General features: G+C 36.1%; 1 protein-coding gene across 1 annotated transcript; it reads right to left on the bottom strand.

Annotated features, from left to right (window-relative positions):
• Positions 1 to 884: 884 nt before the first annotated feature.
• LOC127846889 (SAP30-binding protein-like) lies at positions 885 to 20,848 on the bottom strand. The gene is made up of 11 exons (XM_052378309.1): positions 20,746 to 20,848; positions 11,298 to 11,380; positions 10,919 to 11,093; positions 9,394 to 9,521; positions 7,381 to 7,420; positions 6,377 to 6,465; positions 4,836 to 4,927; positions 4,468 to 4,580; positions 3,333 to 3,391; positions 2,638 to 2,698; positions 885 to 1,454 (listed from the first exon to the last, which is right to left on the bottom strand). The coding sequence occupies exons 2-11, from the start codon at positions 11,376 to 11,378 to the stop codon at positions 1,291 to 1,293; spliced, it is 1,002 nt and encodes a 333-aa protein (XP_052234269.1). The 5' UTR covers positions 11,379 to 11,380; positions 20,746 to 20,848; the 3' UTR covers positions 885 to 1,290.
• Between the last annotated feature and the right edge of the window lie 1,339 nt (positions 20,849 to 22,187).

The raw sequence follows: 22,187 nt of genomic DNA, 5'->3' as shown, positions 1-22,187 counted from the left end.
CATGTGTATCTCATGGAGCTGCACATTTTGAGTGGTGAAAGGTCAAGGTCATCCTTCAATGTCAAATAAATGGCTTCAAAGTGGCATCAAAACTTTAAACTTGCTAATAACTTTTGCAATATTGAAGATAGCAACTTGATATTTGGCATGCATGTGTATCTCATGGAGCTGCACATTTTTAGTGGTGAAAGGTCAAGGTCATCCTTCAAGGTCAAATATATGGCTTAAACGCGGGGCAATAGGGGGCATTGTGTATCTGACAAACACATTTCTTGTTTGATGTTACCAATGGCATTTTTGGCTTTTTAAGCATAGCGTATTATTTTGTTTAAAGCTCTATTGTGCACTGCAAGATGTTGTTAGAAATCCCTCATCCATGCCATCATTGTAAACTATGGTATGTAACATGAGCAAAATTCTTTTCCAGCCATGTCAACTTTCTCGCCATTCAGTTTATTTCCAGACTGACATACATTTTACAGGTTAAGCATTGAAAACTATTTTAGTGATTTTTTATTGGATTGTTTACCATGCTACATCTGAGCAAATCATTTTCACTACAGCAAGCAAAACCAGTCTGTTTGATTTTGTGTACAAGGCACCTTATCTTAGTGTTACATTTGGGATGAACATTTTGGAACCCTGGCAGAATTAAATTGTGGAAGTCTGTGCATTCGCAGAAGATTTGTATCCCTGCACAAGACATCAACCACTAACACTTTTACCTGTACAAACGTTACAAGACATCTCCCACAAATACTTTCAACTACAGTATAGCAACAGATTTACAAGGTAATATAATTTCCATGTTTTTCAATGGATTTAGGCTTATTCAATAAACCATGTCAATGATTTCCCTATTGATTCTGAAAGAAAAAAAGCTATTTAATTTTTCACCGGACCTTTATTATTACACCCACTTGCAAGTAGGTATATTCATTTTACAAAATGTACAGAATATACAGACAAGTACAACATAACATGTTTGCATGTTATCATACATATGCTGTGAAATGAGCACATGCTGTTGATTTATGTTTCAATGATGACCTACAACTATCGAGAAGAGCATTGGTATTGGTCATTATACAAGGATGCACAATCACAGATAATGCAATGTGCAAATCCACAGGAAAGATGTTCATAACATCTTCCTCAGCATTCCTGCCCCAAACCATCTTCGAAATGTTCTGACTTCGAGCGACCCTAAACTTCATTCTCTGCAAACTGGTGATCCCAGAAAATTGTTGTAAAACAAATCCACATTACACATGACTTGTACACTTATCTTCACTTTTTCTTGGATATACTGCCAGTAGCAGGTATAACAGTTGACTTTGTCCCAGATACCTGTGCAGTCACGTTCACAGCACTAGATTTGTTAACATTGTCCACTCCCCTGCCCGCGGTGGTCTGACTTGGCTCATCCCACTTGGACTTCCTCTTCTTGTCATCTGAATACAGACATAAACAGCAGGGGTAAGCTGCTGTAAGCCTGCCAGACACATTATTTCCTTCCTATGAGATCATATGGGCAAACCCTGCTTTCAAATGAGTTTCTTCACCTTTACATAAACATTTATAAAAACCGCACTAGATAAAGTAATTTTATCAACACTTTTTGGGGTATATTTGACTATATTTACCCCTGATAAAATTGTATTTGCTAATTTGTTTTAACTTTGATAACCACGTGTAAAATGTTTGTTACACAATCTCAAATTATTTCAAAACAAAACTCATCATTACAAATGACAAAAATAACAAGAGCTGTCAGAGGAGAGCGCGCTCGACTATTAGAGTGCTTGACAGTATAACGTAAGCCATCATGGAGAGTGGGGGGGGGGGGGGGGGTATAATGAGGGGATGTGGTCATTTAATAGATGATATTTCAAAAATAAGGGAAAAAAAAAATTTTTTTTTGGGGGGGGGGGATTCTAGGGTGGGGCATGGGGGATGGTTTGGGTGGAGTGCATTGTAGTATGTCAGGTAAGTGTTGTTTTGTCAAAGTATGAATCAAATGTGATCATAAATAAAGAAGTTATGGCAATTTAAGCAAGATGTTCAATTATCTAAGTATAAAAGGTGCCATAATTCTGTCAAAATGCTTGATACAGTTGTCTGCTCTTGTTTATAGATTGGGATCATGTTGGTTAAGAAGTTTGCAACATATGAAAGCAATATGTCAATGGACATTGAAAATATTTGAGGTGGTACGCAAACTTTAACATAGATTTATCAATAATATGCATATTTTAAGTACAAAAGGGGCCATAATCCTGTCAAAATGCTTGATACAGTTGTCTGCTCTTGTTTATAGAATGGGGCCATGTTGGTAAAGAAGTATGCAAAATATGAAAGCAATATGTCAAAGGACATGGGAAATATTTGGGGTAGTACGCAAACTTTAACATGTGCACGCTAACGGGAACGCTAACGCAGACGCAGGGTTGAGTAGGATAGCTCAACTATATATATTTCATATATAATAGTCGAGCTAAAAATGTCTGATTCAATTGCAAAATTGACTCAAGGGCAAGTTACCTTATACCATGCAATAAAAACCACAATACATTTACTATGCACATAGTTGATTTTTCAACACAGGTGTAGAACTTGTCACAGTTTACTTGGTACCTGTAATGCTTATTATTTCAGTCTTTGCCCCGGGCTTTTTGGTTGCTGTAACAAACTCAACCTGAAAAGTAAACATACATTTACACAGTTAATATGAGTGGTGTTCTGGGAAAACTGGGCATAATGCATGTAAGTTGAGTGTCGTCCCAGAATAGCCTGTGCAATCGGCACAGAAATGATGTCTCTTCTTAGCAAAAATCCAATTTAGACGGAAAGTGTCGTCCCTGATTAGCCTGTGCGGACTGCACAGGCTAATCTGGGACGACACTTTATGCACATGTAATATGCCCAGCTTTCTCAAAACGCGACTCAAATAATCAATTTGACAAACGTGGTAAATGTATAAGGGATATGGTTGCAAAATGCATACCTTTAATCACAAACTGTAAATTGGAATACTTGTTTTCTAATGAAACTGAAAGTGTTTTTTGTGAAAATTAAAAATATGAAGCATTGGACATAATACAGTTAAATAAGCTTTACCAGTTATGATACAAATTATTAAATGACAAACAGACTACACAGAACAAAAAGTTACAACTATGCAACTTGTACAGGCACATGCTTATTAAGTATTGGCTACGATAACTAAACATATTTCAATGTGCATGCACATATTTCACTTTAAAACATCATCAATCTATGCTTCATCATCAATAAGATAACAAACATCAAGGACAAAAGAGAATGTTCACCTTTGTGCGCTCTTTTCTTTCCTTCTCCCTTTTCTCCATGTCCTGCTTTTGGACCTTGTCTGAAATGGAAAGATAGCACATATATGGTACCATAGTTTTTAACATTTGTGTAAATACTCTCTAAAATTGTGCAAATACTCTTCAGAAATCTTAAGTAGTAAGGTACTTGTAACCTTTAACCAATGACACAAAGACTACTGGTAAACATTACAAATTTTGCCTTAAACATATATGGTAGTATACTAATTGTTGTATAAAAATTAATTGTAATTTAACCCCTCTTTTTTTATGTCCCCCACTATAGTAGTGGGGGACATATTGTTTTTGCCCTGTCTGTTGGTCTGTTGGTTGGTCTGTTGGTTGGTTTGCGCCAACTTTTAACATTTGCAATAACTTTTGCAATATTGAAGATAGCAACTTGATATTTGGCATGCATATGTATCTCATGGAGCTGCACATTTTGAGTGGTGAAAGGTCAAGGTCATTCTTTAAGGACAAAGGTCAAATATATGGGTCAAAATAGCTCATTTAGTGTACACTTTTGCAATATTTCAATATTCAAGATAGCAACTTGATATTTGGTATGCATGTGTATCATATGGAGCTGCACATTTTGAGTGGTGAAAGGTCAAGGTCATCCTTCAAGGTCAGAGGTCAAATATATGTGGCCAAAATCGCTCATTTGATGAGTACTTTTGCAATATTGAAGATAGCAACTTGATATTTGGCATGCATGTGTATCTCATGGAGCTGCACATTTTGAGTGGTGAAAGGTCAAGGTCATCCTTCAAGGTCAAATATATGGGTCAAAATTGCTCATGTAATGTCACTTCTGCAATATTGAAGCTAGCAATTTTATATTTGACATGCATGTGTATCTCATGGAGCTGCACATTTTGAGTGGTGAAGGGTCAAGGTTATCCTCCAAGGTCAAACGTCATATACGGGGACAAAGTGTTTCACAAACACATCTTGTTTAATCCTTCATATAAGACTGTTGTCCCCCCTTAATTTTAAACTATTGCTTGAGTGAAGCATCACAAGAGGAAACTTTGCCTGAGTAGTTCTTTGAACATTTATTTGAAAACAACTTTAAGCTTATAATCAACCCACTCCAAAGTGTCAATGAGAGTACCTAGGGCATCATAGAGGGATTCCTTGCCCCAGATGGACGGGTCATAGAGCTCCGGGGGATAGTTTGTACCCTTCTCATCTATACCACAGAACTCTATCAACTTCTCATAGATGCTGTAACAAACAAAACACCACAAATAGGACAAGAAATTATATGATTATGAATATGAGCAGACCAAAATGGTTTCAATAATAATTTCTCCAAATGTATTTGACGTTCATTTTGTTTTGAAACTCTTTTTATTTTGAACAAATCACAAAAAATGTTAAATATTTATTTATTCAAATATTATCTTTTTTAAATACAGTGTATTAAAAGAACCCTACTATACAAAACATGCCATCCACATCAAGACCATGGTTTCTCACCTAGGATTTCTGAAGTCAACTCTGTTCTGTATAGTTTTATTGAGATTCAATCCTTCTTTCAACTTCCTTTCATGCAACGCTGCTATTTTTTCCTGCAAAAATAAAGACATTTGTTTAACAGGAAACTTGTATTGGGCAGCAACCACATTGCACCTCTGTGCTAAAGACAACTTAGAATATAAGGGTAGCAATTGTATACTGAACATGCATAATCCGTATCAATACGAATGTGCCACAGTTACTGATGCTTATTTAAAACATGTTTGGACATACTCAAATACACAATGTGTGTATACGTTGTACATTGGGTAGTGGCCAAAAAGACAAAGGGCAATTGTTCTGCCAAGACAGGTAGCAACCAAATTTTTTCCTTGACCTCCATCTTCACATTAAGGTTAATACATATGAACAAAATCAACCAAGCAGATACAGAAAAGTACAATACAAAGAGAAATTGAAATGAATGCCATTGTAGCAAAGAAACGAAACTCAGTAAAAAACAAATTGGGCAGTTTCAATTGATTTCTCTAATTTATCTTTGACCTCTAATTGTGATCTTGACATACTACCCAGGATATATTACTATTTAAAAGCAAAAAGGTACACTGTATTCAAACAAGAGCTGTCAGAGGACAGCATGTTCGACTATTCAAGTGCTTGACAGTATAACATAAGCCATCATGGAGAGGGGGGGGGGGGGGGGGGATAATGTGGGTGTGTGGTCATGTAATAGATGATCTTTCAAAAATAAGGAGAAAAAAAAATATTTTTTTTGGGGGGGGGGCATGGGGGATGATTTGGGTGGAGTGCATTGTGGTATGTCAGGTAAGTGTTGTTTTGTCAAAGTATGAATCAAATGTGATCATAAATAAAGAAGTTATGGCAATTTAAGCAAAATGTTCAATTATCTAAGTATAAAAGGGGCCATAATTCTGTCAAAATGCTTGATACAGTTGTCTGCTCTTATTTATAGATTGGGATCATGTTGGTAAAAAAGTATGCAAAATATGAAAGCAATATGTCAAAGGACATAGAAAATATTTGAGGTGGTACGCAAACTTTAACATAGATTTATCAATAATATGCATATTTTAAGTACAAAAGGGGCCATAATTCTGTCAAAATGCTTGATACAGTTGTCTGCTCTTGTTTATAGATTGAGGTAATGTTGGTTAAGAAGTATGCAAAATATAAAAGCAATATGTCAAAGGACATAGGAAATATTTGGGGTAGTACGCAAACTTAAACATTTGCACACTATTGGGAACGCTAACGGCACCGCCGGGGTGAGTAGGATAGCTCCACTATATATATTTCATATATAATAGTCATGCTAAAATGGTAGTGTGAATCCAAAAGAGGTACACCTTGTGCAAAAGAGGTATTTCCTTTTTGCAGGAAGTCTAATAAATCCACTGTTGACAAACAGAAGGGACCACTCTGGGTAAGCATGTTTAGACTCGGTTTGGTGCATGCGGTGAGACTGATTGCCCTGACAGGCATCATTTGAGTATTTAATCCAGGTCACATCTGTCACCCACCTGTAGCTGCTTGGAACACTTTGTTGGTGGCTCTGGAGGCAACTCTATCTCGTCCATGGATTTATTCAACATCGACCGGGAAAGCGATGCTGGCAACAACAAGAGATGTTTGATAAATATCTATGGCCACCCCCACCCCCCACAAAAAAACACACATGCATGATATGTCCTTAACCTACAGTTATAAATTGCCCTGCAATTGAAATCTACATATTGTTAGACAAACTGGCAGGAACATATTTTTTTGCAAAGAGGATTTCATTTTAATGCTGAAAAACGTTAAATGATTGCAGAACTGTGGTTTATCCATACAATTTCCAATTATCATATAGTGTTGGTTTATAACTAAAAAATCTGCTAAAGGGACAGACAGACTTTAATACATAATTTCAAGTCACTAGCCTCTGTGACCTTTATCTTTGACCAATTGGCCTCAAATCAATCAGCATGTTTTTCCTCAAAGTAACAATCATACAAGCCTGGATTGTTGCAGCACAAAGCCTTTGCTAGATATCCTGGGAAAAAAAGGTCTATGGACAGACCATCTGTCTAAGAGACAGACACTCAGGTGAAAAGAATGGTCTATGACAAGACCATCTGACTGACAGAGACAGGTGCAAAGCAATATACCCTCGCTTTAAAGTCTTTAAATATTTAAGAACAAACCGGATAGAATCACTTGTATTTTTTTAAGCATTACAAGTTAGATCATCATTGAAATGACTCATACCAATATTGTCATGGTAAAATGGTCATAAATCGATTAATTTAAGCTATTGAAGTGTTTTCTACATTTAGTTTTTGTTTTTTTTACCCACATGCTTCACAAGTTTAATGATGCCAAGTAAAATAGCTACAAACTTTGTAAATATAAACAAATGAAACACTTGTCAAAATTAGCATACTAACCAATATGAAACAAACTTAATACCTAAATCCTACCAAAACACTTAAATTCTGTGAATAATTTTTTTTTTTATTTGTAATTTTTTATAGAAACTTACATGCTTGTTCCACATCCAGTGAAGAATGCCGTACTTTTCCCTGGAAGATATGCAACACCATCTTCATTTCATACACAAATATAAACACCAAGTTTCATATACATTGGGAATTGATGTGACCGCCAGGTTTTACTCTTTTTTTCTTCTTTAATTTGACCTATTGACCAACTTTATTAAACCAACATGACCCAGTTCCAAACTCATTTAAGATATTGTAATGGTATTTTTTCTGGCCTCTAGAATGTTAAAAAAAAATCCTTTAATTTGCCCTGTTGACCAACTTTTTAACCCCCAAAACCTAGTTCCAAACTCATTTAATCATAAGAACAATTTTTATGATAATGTTTCATGCACATTGGGCAATATACATGGTCTCTATTGTTCACAAGCTTTTTCTTTGATTCATACCAGGTGATATAATTGTTTATCTTATATGATCCGGTTTACAACTCTGTGTTGATATCACTGGACAAAATGTAATGTTCCAATCACGTTTCTAAACAAGTATCTTAAAGATTTGTCAATGAATTGCCTCTAGAGGGCCCACAAGCTTTTCCTTTAATTTGACCTTGTGGCCTAATTTTACACCAAATGATCCAGTTTTCTAAATTGGTCAAGATAAAATTTCTAGACAAAGTTAATGAACATTGGGCAATAAATGCTTCATCTAGAGTGTTTACAAGCCTTTTGGTATCCCCCGCCAAAGGCAGACGGATATAGCATTGGCTTTGTCTGTTCGCCCAACAGTCAGTCCGTTTTTCACAAATCTTTATATCTTTCTCTCAGAAACTATATAAGATATCAACATGAAAATTCATAGGTGTAAAGATATCAATCAGGAGATTGCCATGCACAAGAACTATAACCTTACACCTTCTTAAATAAGAGTTATTGCCCTTTTTTGTATGATGAATTTTTTTCAGAGCTATATCTCAGATACCATGCAAGATTTCAACATGAAACTTCATGGGTGTTTTAATATAAATGAGGAGACATGCTATGCTTAAGAACCAAAATCGTTCACTTTCTGAAATAAGAGTTATTGTCCTTTGTTGTTTTTGTATGATGTAACTTTTTATGGCAAAATCTCAGATATGATACAACATTTCCAAATGAAACTTCATGGTGTAAAATCATTTGCACAAAGTACCATTTTAAGAACCATAACCCTGCACTTTTTTAACTAAGATTTATTTCCCTAAGTTGTTTATGTATAACATAACTTTTCAAGACCATATTTCAGATACACAACAAGATTTCATCATGAAACTTCATGGGTGTGAAGATATCAATGAGGAGAATTGCAATTCATAAAACAATTACCCTAAACTTAATTATTACCTATCAATTATTACCCGACACTAATCAATCATAGGGTATATCAAGGGATTTGCACCGATTCATTAACAAAGTTTATTTGGTGGGGGATATCAATTCAATGAATTTGCTTGATAAATTTTACAGTGAGCATAAAATCCAGTTTTGAACTTGGCAAAGTTTTTATAAAGACAAATGTTTTGACCAAGTTTCATGAATATTGGGCAGTAAATGAAGTCTTTAGAGGGTTATCAAGACAAATGTAAGCTTAGCCTTAGCAAGTGACATGAATGAAATTAAGAAAAAGACGCCCATGGTTCTTTTCAATTGATAAAGGGTGTTTTTAATACAGAAGGGTGATGTCAATTAGAACCATAAATAGGCCATTAATATGTTATTTGTGTATGATTGCTGCTGTCTTAACAGTCAGAACTTAAAGTTTGTCAAAATGACACTAGTAATATAATTTCCACATATCCAAAACAAAGCAGTTTCAAGTAGCTTGCATTAAATGGCAGGAATCTGCATCTTTTCAATCCATGACATAGACAGAAACCTTCTTCTCAGATTTGCTAATAGTTTTATTTTTAATACAATTTCGAAAAATGTCATATGATTGACAACCTGAACATGCAATGCAAATTTCCAGATACTCAGTTGGTATTATAAAGGTAGATACCCAAGAAACCAAAGTACCTCGACCACTGCTTTGCCATGCCCCTCACTGTTGCCACTGTGTCCCTCCTCTTCACTGCCATCCTCCTCCTCCTCTTCCTCTGCTGATGACTCGTCCATATCATCTGCCCCATATGACACCAGCTTGGCTGAAAATAATCACATTAAACAGGAGAATAAGCAGGAAATTATTGCCTTCTTCATTTATTGTATGAAGTCTTATAAGTTTTTTTGCAAAATATTTTTAAAACCATTGGTATTTCAAGGTGACACAGTTTTTCCCATGCCATTTTGGAAATGGGAAATTTTGTGTGCAAAAAGTCCACTGATATGGGAAAAATTAATTTAATATAACTCTTAATAATACGTCAAACTAGGAAAGAATAATAATTTAAGGTGTAGCTATAATATGTTAGATGTAATTGAACTAATATTGACATATATAAAATCAGTTTTTAAATTGGGATTTTTTTCCCCAAATTCGGTTTGGGAATGCGTCCATTTAACGGACCCATAGATACGCCAGGGAAAGACCTGTGACATCATACTAAAAAATGACTTTTGTTTAAAAGCTTTTAAGTTGTTTTTTTGTATTTTTGTATACAAAAAGAAACCTCTCCTACAGTCATTTTATATTCTCATGGTAACTTGTACATACCAGTCCAGATCGATAAATTCACATTACCATAAAGAAGCCACTGTCAATTTAATTCCAACAAGGGACAAAATTGTCACAAAACCAGGTTTTCATTGTGAAAAAAAAATCTGATAAAGGGAGAAAACTCAAACTGAACTTTTGAAATGACCAAAAAAAATTAACCCCCTTTGTAAGTGTTTTTTTTTTAAATCTATTTTTAGTCGTGGCGACCTTGACATTGGAGATATTGACGTGATTCTTTCGTGGGACACACCGTCCCATGATGGTGAACAAATGTGCCAAATGATTTTAAAATCTCACAATGAATGACATAGTTATGGCCAGGACAAGCTCATTTATGGCCATTTTTGACCTTTGAACTCAAAGTGTGACCTTGACCTTGGAGATATCGACGTAATTATTTCGCGCGACACACCGTCTAATGATGGTGAACAAATGTGCCAAATGATTTTAAAATCTGACGATGAACGACATAGTTATGGCTCGGACAAGCTCATTTATGGCCATTTTTGACCTTTGAACTCAAAGTGTGACCTTGACCTTGGAGATATCGACGTAATTATTTCGCGCGACACACCGTCCAATGATGGTGAACAAATGTGCCAGATGATTTTAAAATCTGACAATGAACGACATAGTTATGGCCCGGACAAGCTTATTCCGCCAGCCCGCCAGCCAGCCCGCCAGCCAGCCAGCCCGCCCGCATTCGCCAATCTAATAACCAGTTTTTTCCTTCGGAAAACCTGGTTAATAAAAACATAAGCAGGATATATTGGTGCATTTATCAAATATGGACCTCATAAAAGATTCTGATTTTTTTGTGCTCTATATCAGCTTCAAGAAAAACAAAATTGTTTGAATTCTTTTATCATACACTCATGCACAAACCTTTTCGTTTCTTTGCCTTTTTCTTGTTGTGAGACCCCATATCAGAATGAGAGTTCTCATCATCTAGTAGGCTGGAAGGAACACTAGACTTTGGCTGGCTAGGCGTTTGTTTTGGGGTGTCATGTTCTTCATCTGATATTGTGTCAACTGCAGACTTCATTTGCTCAGATGATGCCTTCATATACAATAGTATGATCATATTTGTTATTTGGAATTGAATACAAGAAAAATATATATGTAAAAAAACTTTTTAAGATATTCTTTTTTTTAAATAATAAACATTAAGGTTAATAAAGAAACATATCAGTCTTTCAGTACAATATTAAAAGATTCTTCCCAGACAATTTTTAACAAATTAAAGCAGCCTTAAAAGCATTACCTCATCTTCATTTTCATCATCTGATTCTTCAGCATAGCTTGCCAATGAGGCCATAGCTGCTGTACTGTCATCTCGATTCATTTCTGCATTTAAAGTAAAAACCATATATAATGTTTAGACTTAGGTATTGCAATAAAATAGTAAAGTTTGAAATGACTGTACTCTCGATATTCCAATCTTCAACTTTACACCTAAGAATGAAATTTAATTTCTTTTATCTGATCTAACTACAATGGAATAAGATCCCTACTTCACATCCAGGATAAACTGTATACTGTGATATACAAAGTGGAAGACTGGCTAAGTTAAAGCGGTTAAGAGTTTGCAGTAACACACAATTCTGCATATTTGTACCTTTACTGCCAACAAATTCATAGTTAAATTCTATATCACAATCCTATTTGTCAGACTAGTATTTAACGGACGTTCTATTCATTATCCCCACGCTTTTTAAAAAGCGTGGGGATATTGTGGTTATCTCCTCCGAAAAGCACTAGAACCTTGAAACTTACACATGGTAGCTATGAGCATTATGTGTGACCCTGCACTATTTGCTATTTTGATCTGACCCCTGGGTCAAAAGTTATGGGGGTTGGGGTGGGGCAGAGTCAGAGATTTTCACTCTTTTTTTTATTGTATGTTCTTTAACATTGGCCATAACTTTTGCAATATTGAAGATAGCATCTTGATATTTGGCATGCATGTGTATCTCATGAAGCTGCACATTTTGAGTGGTGAAAGGTCAAGGTCATCCTTCAAGGTCAAAAGTCAAAAAAACAAATCCAAGGAAATAATAAGCTTTAAATGGAGGTAATTCATGAACCTGCCAAATGATTATAAATAAATCAAAGCGGCGCAGTAGGGGGCATTGTGTTTCTGACCAACACATCTCTTATTTTATGTTATTTTACATTAACTTCTTCATTTCTACACCGATTTACTACCAATTGATACTGAACATCTCTTTTGACAATACGGTCAATCTCAACTATGCATGGCCCCATTACCAACCCTAGGGCGCCCCCTGGGTCAAACATGCAGCGTTGGGATACACGTCGGAATCTGCCGCGACAGTTCTAGTTTAATGTATTTTAACGCTTTAATTTAATTTGCTTTTTCACATTCTTACAGACATTTGTTTTCTTGAATTTGACATCAGCAATATCTTAAAAGGCCATTATTATAGTTGAACAATTGAAATGCGCTAGGGATATTAATAGCAAGACATCCCTTAATGAAGCCCGACCTGTACAGTGCTTCAAATTTTGGTTGGTCTTCTACAATAGAGCAGATCTAAATTATTTTTCTTTCAACCTCTTATCTTACAAGAAAAAGATGATCATCTTTTTCATTTATATGGAACAATTACACAACTTAACTTCAAAACATTCCTAACTTAATTAGGCATTGTCAGTATGGATCTTATGCTGACACAAAGGAGATGAGAATCAGCTGATAAGTCATGATTTAAGACTTTAAAATTTAATCCACAGTGGCAAGTCACTGTCAATTTAAAGCTCAACTTTATATTTAAAGAGGCCTTTTTACGTTTTGGTAAATTGACAAAATTAAAAAGTTCCATTATATGCATCTTTTGACAATTTAAAGACCTGAAAATTATAAAGCATTGCAACGGGAAACAATTGAATAATTTGGAGAGTTCTGTTGTTCTCGTTATATTTTGTGATACTACGAGGATTGCTTATATAAAGTATGGCCGAGTGGTCTAGCGATAGTCTTTTACTTCAGGGGTCTGTGGTTCGAGCCCAGTTGAGGATTACTTTTTTTATTTCTTTAATTTTATGCTTGTTTTTTTGACTGGAGCTTTTCAGATATAATGTTCGCATTTATCAAAATGAAGCATTTAATGACAACCTTCAATACATGCCAAAATCTGTGAAAAGGTCCCTTTAAGGCCATAATAATTAAATAAAACAAGAGCATCGCATAACGGGTGCCACACTCGGCCGCGGGTGCATTTTTGAAGAAATGAAAGCTTGTCGGGATAATTTTTTTTTTTTAGAGGTCACAGTGACCTTGACCTTTGACCTAGTGACCCAAATATGGGTGTGGCGTGTAGAACTCATCAAGGTGCAGCTACATATGAAGTTTAAAAGTTGTAGGTGGAGGCACTTTGATTTTAGAGCAAATGTTCAAAACCTTAACAAAATGTTAAGATTTTAGCACGACGCGAACAGCTGACACGACGACGGACATGACACGACGAGCTGGCTATGACAATACCTCGGGTTTTCTCAGAAAATCCGTTCTATTTTTTCAGGTCATGTTTGACAAACTTCAAAGTGATGTAACCAGGGTCAAGTTATGTAATTATATTTTGATGTGTTTAATGATGCACATTAGTTTATCTCTCATGTATGTTCTTAAATATGTAAGTTGTCTTTAATTGTATTGATGTGCTAATACCAGAGACCCCAGGGCCCTTGCTACACTTTGGGGGATTGGGGCCGGGGCCCTTAGAGGGGGGAATTTCTCGTCGTTTTTGGCGAAAAGGGGAATTTTAGATCATTTCACCAACCATTCAACACTTAAAATTGCTCTATTTTAATGTAATTTACATAAATACACATTTAATCAAAGGTTAATAGCATAATACCAGCTGGCAGCACAGGTATAACAGTATATAAAAAAAAATCTTTGAGGGGGCAATTTTTAGCTGAAATAGGGGAAAAAAGTAAACTATTTTAAGGGGGGAATGGGGCCGAATTTCAGCCCCAAAAATGGCCAAACAAGGGCTCTGGACCCTTACATAATAATAATGCATTAATGGTCAAAAAGGATTCAGGGACACCTATAGAGAAATAGTTCCACCAGGTTAAGAGGTTACAACATGTGTGAAATAGTAGGGGGTAAAGGTGTTGTAAATTCAGGGCTTCCCTTAGACCTCAAATCTCAAGAGTCAATGACTCTTGGGACCAAATTTTCAAGACTCAAAATCAAATTTGTATGAGTCACAATAAGAACGCACGAGAGTCAATGATCTTTTGTACTTTAAGCAAATTACTGAGATATAATATATAACAAGAGGGCCAAGATGGCCCTAGTTCGCTCAATCTTTACCAAATGTCAAACTTGACCTAGATATTGTCCAGACAAACATCCTGGTCAAGTTTCATCATTATTTTATCTGCGAGTCATGATCAATGTACCTATGAAGTTTCATGATCCTAGGTGTAAGCATTCTTGAGTTATCATCCGGAAACCATTTTTCTAAGTTGAGTCACCGTGACCTTGACAGCCATTGTGTGAATACGTTTTTTGACACTGTGACCTTGACCTTTGACCTAGTGACCTGATAATCATTAGGGGTCATCTGCGAGTCATGATCAATATACCTATAAAGTTTCATGAACCTAGGCATAAGCGTTCTTGAGTTATCATCCAGAAACCCAGTCTTTCCCAAAATGTATTGCCGGCCATGAGGTCCTACAAGCATGCAGCCATTTCCGGCCCAGACTGATTATTTCAGGCCCAAAAAGTAAAAAATGACGACGAAAGACAAAGATGACATTTTTAACAATATATTAATATTATCAGATTAATTAAATGCCCTGCTTGCTTACGAATTAATCGGATATAACGGGAACCAAAAGTATCTGGTATCGTTTCTCTCCCTTTGCGAATCTACTCATATAGTGATGACGTAGTGTGTAATTTGCATTGACGACGCAGCAAAAATCTTCGGATACCGTATATGCACGTACGTTATTCAAGAAATGTACCGGTAACCAATGAAAAAATGTTTTACATGATTGGAGTATTCATAAATAACTCAGTAAATTCCCACTTTTGCCTTGAAACTTTTCTGGAAATAGCTTATGGAATTCCAAATTTCGCCATAATTTTATAACCGGACACGAGGTCCGGTAATATCAGAATCATTTCCGGATTTTCCAAATTATTATCGGAAAAATCCGAGGACCAACGGTATTTCGGAAAGACTGCATAAACCATTTTACTATTTCAGGTCACCGTGATCTTGACCTTTGACCTAGTGACCTGAAAATCAATAGGGGTCATCTGCGAGTCATGATCATTGTACCTATGAAGTTTCATGATCCTAGGCATAAGCGTTCTTGAGTTATCATCCAGAAACCATTTTACTATTTCAGGTCACCGTGACCTTGACCTTTGACCCAGTGACCTGAAAATCAATAGGGGTCATCTTCGAGTCATGATCAATGTACCTATGAAGTTTCATGATCCTAGGCACAAGCGTTCTTGAGTTATCATCTGGAAACCATTTTACTATTTCGGGTCACCGTGACCTTGACCTTTGACCTAGTGACCTGAAAATCAATAGGGGTCATCTGCGAGTCATGATCAATGTACCTATGAAGTTTCATGATCCTAGGCCTAAGCGTTCTTTAGTTATCATCCGGAAACCATTTTACTATTTCGGGTCACCGTGACCTTGACCTTTGACCTAGTGACCTGAAAATCAATAGGGGTTATCTGCGAGTCATGATCAATGTATCTATGAAGTTTCATGATCCTAGGCATAAGCTAGGGGTTATCTGCGAGTCATGATCAATGTATCTATGAAGTTTCATGATCCTAGGCATAAGCGTTCTTGAGTTATCATCCAGAAACCATTTTACTGCTTTGGGTCACCGTGACTTTAACCTTTGACCTAGTGACCTGAAAATCAATAGGGGTCATCTGCGAGTCATGATCAATGTATCTATGAAGTTTCATGAACCTTGGCATAAGCGTTCTTGAGTTATCATCCGGAAACCATCTGGTGGACGGACGGACCAACATGAGCAAAACAATATAACCCCTCTTCTTCGAAAGGGGGGGGGGCATAATGAGAAAACTGCCCCCCTCCCAGCAGCCATGTTATTCAACTGACCTGAACCATTTTTGAACTCAACTCTCGTATCAAGGAAACAAATGTTCTGAGCAAATTTCATGAAAATTGGGCCAAAAATGTGACTTTTACTGTGTTCACATGTTTTCACTATATACATATAGAGAAAAATGTTTTGACCAACTTTCATGCTGATTGGGCAAAAATTGTGACCTCTAGAGTGTTTACAAGGTTTCTCTAAAGCCAAATAAGGAAAACTGCCCCGCCCACTGGCGGCCATGTTTTTCCACGGATCTGAACCACTTTTAAACTCAACCAAGATATCAGTAAGACAAACATTTTGAGAAAGTTACATGAAGATTGGGCATGAAATGTGACTTCTACAGTGTTTACAAGGTTTTTCTTTTTTTTGACCTAGTGACCTAGTTTTTGACCCGGCACAACCCAGTTGCGAACTCGGCCGAGATTTCATTGGGACAAAGCTTCTGACCAAGTTTAATAAAGATGGGACAAGAAATGTGGCCTATAAAGTGTTTACGAGCAATATTTACGGACGGACGGACATACCATGGACAAAGACCGGTCACAAAAGCTCACCTGAGCAATCAGGTGAGCTTAAAAGCAACAAATCAACAAATATCTTAACATTTATTTCTTATATTCCAGTCAATAAAAGACACAATGCAAACATACATTGTGACCAACATTGTGAGCATAGTGAAATCAATACCAAACAAGCAATGTATTTGTGAAACACATATATATGACCTTTGACCTTGAAGGATGACCTTGACCTTTCACCACTCCCAATGTGCAGCTTCATGAGATACACATGCATGCCAAATATCAAGTTGCTAGCTTCAATATTGCAAAAGCAGGGCCCTCAATCCATTTTAGGGGAAGTGGGTCGCTACCCATAGCAGGGGGAATTTTCACGGCGTTTCCCTTTTTGGGGGATTTTTTACTTACTCTCTAATTATTACATTTGTACATGTTTGCACTATATTAATTGCTTTTTTCATAATTGAGCATACATGCCATACGTCCCGGATTGTCTGGGACAGTCCCGGAAATGAAGAACTTGTCCCGCTGTCCCAGAAATCTGTCAAATGTCCCGGAATTTACAAAATCCATATATACATGTACCTTATGCTTAACTGCACCTCGAATCTGTGTATATCTGCAGCGTCTCTATGACAATGCCTACCCGAATAGGCAGACTACGCTACGTGTCAAAGTCGTTCAATTAACAGGGGTCCTGTTATCATATCGATTGTCTCACGCTCACGGTCAAACCGAAAAGACGACAATGTTTAATGTGGTTGTTAATTGACTTTAATCTACTATGTCATTATTTCCCGCTGCATAAGGGCAAAGGATAGTTGTTCACACATCTGAAGTCCAACATCGCTGAGTAAAAAATTAAAAGCAGTTTATGTTCGCATGTTTAACCGACAAAGAAGTTGAGTAAAAAAGTAAGCATTTAAAAACGTCATCCTCACTAGGTTTATTATTGTCTTGTTCTAAACATATAAAATATAAATGTTATAAAAGAATAAAGGCGTATCAACAACTACGCGCTACACACTGGTCTTAATAACAATAACACAGTGACGTCACCATCTATGTTTAGAACGCTTACACTGAAAACACGTGGCTTGTATCTAGTAACGGAAGTAGTAATGTTTAATTTGACGTTAATAGATCAAGTGTATTTCGGATAGGCTTTCGAACTTTTGCAATTAACGATGCGAAACACAAAAAAAAACGTACCAAAAAGCATATGTCTATAAATATCGCTACATTTTATACATGTCCCGGAAAATCGGCAAAAGTCCCGGACAATATAACTCAATGTCCCGGAATTGGTCTGAAAAATTATGGCATGTATGTAATTGAGCATGTTTGACAAGATTAAATTAAAATAGAATTGAGATATAATAATCATGAGACACATCTATAAATAAAAAAAAATTATTTAGGGGGAATTTTCCCCCTAAAAGGGGAAAAAAGTATACTTTTCAGGGGGGAATGCGGCCGAATTTCGGCCGTGGATTTGACAGATTGAGGGCCCTGAAAAGTGTACATTAAATGAGCGATTTTTAACCATATATTTGACCTTTGACCTTGAAGGATGACCTTGACCTTTCACCACTCAAAATGTGCAGCTCCTGGCAGGTGCACGTGTCAGTGCAAGATAAAAGGGGTTTAAAAGCATTGAAAGGGAGACTTCAAAGCATGAAAGTGAGGTGAAGATAAAAGTGTGATAGTGTTAAACAAGAAACATATTTATAGTTTAAAGTTGTTAAAAACACTGTTCAGTGCATTCAGGGACGACTGGGGAGTAGAGTGGGTCTAAGGCAACGCCTAAACTCCTCTAGTCTGACTGCTGTACAATTGACATGACGCCGTTTCAGTAATCGCTCCGCCCACTTAATCACGTGGCTCAGCGGGAAGAAAACCTAGACAAGCTAACACCAAAATGGCTTCTTTGCCTATAGACTGCATATGGATTTACGCGATATTCCGGATGATTTTATGGACTTGTTTAACACCATATTACACTTGTAAAGGGGTTGATGCCATTTAGTTATTCTGCAAATGCAAAAATTATACGATTAAAGAGAACATCAGCTATTTATAACGGGAAAATTGGTACATTAAACACGCTCTCAAACGCTTGCGCGCTTACCGAAATCGAACCCGTTATTACATGTAATGGTGGTATTTGCAATAAATTAACACTTCACCGGTATTTACCCGTGTTATTAACAAAATTATTACCGAAACATTCCCCCTACCCGTGTATTTGACACGAAATAGCGCTTTACAGCTGGGAATTCGGTGAAGTTTTACGCGCTTTCTGACGCCGGGTGGGTACCTCAATCCCACATGTTATTGCGTATAAAAGTGATATTAATCATATTAAACATTGCTTATGGGACATTTATCAATCACTATAATTTAAAGCGCAAAAACAACACAGTAAGTTTGGACATTGTCTGATATAAAATTAGCGTTGTACGAAATGGAATACGGTCAGGCTATTATAAATAAATAAGGCTACCAATATCAGACACTCGCGCAGGTACCGACTTCCCCGAAGTTACCGCATTTATTGGTTAACTAATATCAGTAATAATAACTCTTTTACAATAGCATTTATCAATACGTCTTTATCAAAATAATAACAAAATGGTTTTCACTTGTTTCTGACACACACAGAAACGCGATTTTTAACGGGGATTTCGTAAAGTTACACGAATTGGGTACCAAAATTCTCAATTATTTTACATGCACACGTGACATAATACATACTTTATAATGCTTAGTTATTGCTTATATGACATTTCAAGTTTGTGAAATAAATTAATGTTCTATAAAGGGGATCTCGGTAATTCTTGAAGCTTCCACTCGCTCTTGTCAAGACCGTATTGCAGCGTTGGAAATGGTATAAATTTAATTCATCTAACTTATCTTTCTGGATACCAAATGTCAGAGTTGCATTAACCCTTTTTACACCGTTTTTGCCATATTTCATTTCCGTTTTTTAATCCGAACAAAATAAACGAAACTCGTTTAAAAAATGAGATCTAGGCATTCGAGCTCCTAGTGTGGATTAAAAGCGTTTATTGGTAACACCACATGAGTTCAAATGTGTAGATACTGTTAATAAGATAATATATCACATGTCACCTTCAAATAACATGTATGATGTCAATTAAGTGCATTACTATCAGAGTAATAAAACACAGCATGAATTAGGCTTCATGCTGGGTTTTATTTCTCTTTAAGTAATGCAGATGAACCTCGCTTCTGACCTAGTAACTGATAAAACTATTTTTAAAAAGTGAAATATTATGTGATAATCAGATTGATAACATAAACTATTTAAATCTGCTAGTATATCCGATAAAAATATATTATAATTGTCTTTGACAGTGTTGACGTTCAGTTGTTCGTGGTGACGACCGCATGTATTTATACATCTCTTACACTTCTCAAGATCTCTTTTCGGCTTTGGAAGCGATATAAATTAAATGTCACCAACTAATCTTTCAGGATATCGATTGTCCGAGTTACATAATCCCCATTGACACCGTTTAACCATTTTTAGTAGTTTTTTTAAAGAGGAAAACAAAAGAAACTTGTTGGAATAAAAGTGAACCTAAACATGTAGCTTGTCTAGAAAATGGCGGACAGGTCGTTGCTAACGAGTGCGCCCGATTAATCGATCGCTGATTGGTGGATCAATTCTAGTGGGCGGAGCGATCATAGATAAGGCGTCATGTCAATTGAGGCAGGTAGGAAATACGGTGTAAGGGAAGAACAAGTATTTGAAGTAGTTGGCTGATGTATGGATTTGTCTGAATGAGAGTGGGTGCATGTGACGAGTCATCCTCAAACGTCTCTTAAGATATGATGGCGGCGGAATGGCTACCAAGCAGGTATCTTGCCAATGTATGTTGATTCCGATCTAATCATGTCCGGATTATATCCCACTTTATTACACGGCAAAACATCAAAATACATCATTCCTATTCTATACTTGATACTATTTATATAAAAAAGAATCTAAAATATAATGAGAATAGGTATGAAAAAAGCATATACCTAAAAGGAGACCGCAAAATCTTTATTCGAAAACAGTACGCTTGAGAATCGTTAACAGCTCCGTTTACAACTTTAAAATCGAATGCAGCACATGTTGTCATCATAAGGCTAAACACAACTAACACATAGTGACAGTAAAGTCTTCTTAAGTAATTGTCAGCGATTGAATTCAACTGATTCACTGGGGCCAGTAAAAAAAGTATATGTATAGTATACATATACTAATTTATGTATTTATTTATTTTTTTACTGGCCCCTGTGAACTGATTGGTCTTGAAGAAATTTCTTAACCAAGATTACAATAGCCATTTGCCGTAAAATACAATGATTTTACTGATGGCAATGTTCATATTAAACAAACACAATAATTTGTAAACATGTATATACAGTATTAAACAGGACAATATATAGTGAAACTCCAGCTGCTGGAGCAGTATTGAATTTTTATTATAAACAATTAGTTGGTCCTTTATATAAGGCAAGTGACCGATTGCCCAAACCGTACAAAACAACACAATACAAAACAACATAAACACATATAAGAATAAAGCTGGGGTCACCGCCTTAGAACGGTCAATGCAAAGCATTGGGGGTTTAAACCGGTTTTAGAGCGCTCAACCTCACACTTGGCCCAGCAATATTCATGATACATTTAAGTGTTAATAAAATTTAACCTCATAGCATTGTAACTCAAAACAATAATAAAAGGGAATTAAAAACGCATTCAATTTAATTACCATTTAATTACTCAATGGTAGGAAAGATACCAAAGCAACAGAGTTACAACTTTCTGAGGAACGATGAAATGAAACTATGAACAAATGTCAACTAAATTCCTTCTTTATAGAAAAAGATTTAAGAATATAGCATCATGAAGTTAATATTTCAGATCATCATTGCACAAATACAGGAAGAGTCGTAATAATTTTGCAATTAGTATAAAGTTATAAAGTAACTTATGAACAATGGTTGTCAGTCACTCCAGGCCATTATCTGGATCTGGATGATTTCACTGCAGAACTGTGTTGTATACATCTGGCCGGAGGGGTGTGTTGGTACGATTCACTGTCTGCAAGTTTTTCTGAAGTTCTCAACTGTCTACACTTGCACAATTTCACTTAAGATTAATCTAGTCGGTTATGGTGTTTTGAAAGAACACACTAATTGTTAAACTTGTCACTTTTGATGGTTTTGGTTTGAAACATGTTTGATGATTAGTTACTTAGTTTAACTGTGTTTGCACTGATAGGTAAAAGAATTCTTTGGTCTAATTTGTCATTTAACACAACTTGAGGTCAGAAATAAGTAAATATGTGTTTCTGGCAACAGTCCCTCAGACACCTTGTTAAACAATGCTTGACAGACAATTTTTCCTTCTGTCTTGAAGTGGTGGCAGCTCAATTGACTTAAGCATCTTGGCAAAATGCCCCCAGATGCAAGAA

Source organism: Dreissena polymorpha, chromosome 1, assembly GCF_020536995.1.
Source record: "Dreissena polymorpha isolate Duluth1 chromosome 1, UMN_Dpol_1.0, whole genome shotgun sequence".
Taxonomy (NCBI): Eukaryota; Metazoa; Mollusca; class Bivalvia; order Myida; family Dreissenidae; genus Dreissena; species Dreissena polymorpha.
This window is presented reverse-complemented; position numbering and strand designations above follow the sequence as displayed.

What these genes read in the sequence shown, in the direction of transcription:
- LOC127846889 (XM_052378309.1), bottom strand. Translation starts at nt 11,378, where the DNA reads ATGAATCGAGATGACAGTACAGCAGCTATGGCCTCATTGGCAAGCTAT. An exon ending in ATGATGAAAATGAAGATGAG is followed by an intron (nt 11,094 to 11,297) that starts GTAATGCTTTTA and finishes TTGTATATGAAG; the next exon opens with GCATCATCTGAGCAAATGAA. An exon ending in AAAGAAAAGAGCGCACAAAG is followed by an intron (nt 2,699 to 3,332) that starts GTGAACATTCTC and finishes TTTACTTTTCAG; the next exon opens with GTTGAGTTTGTTACAGCAAC.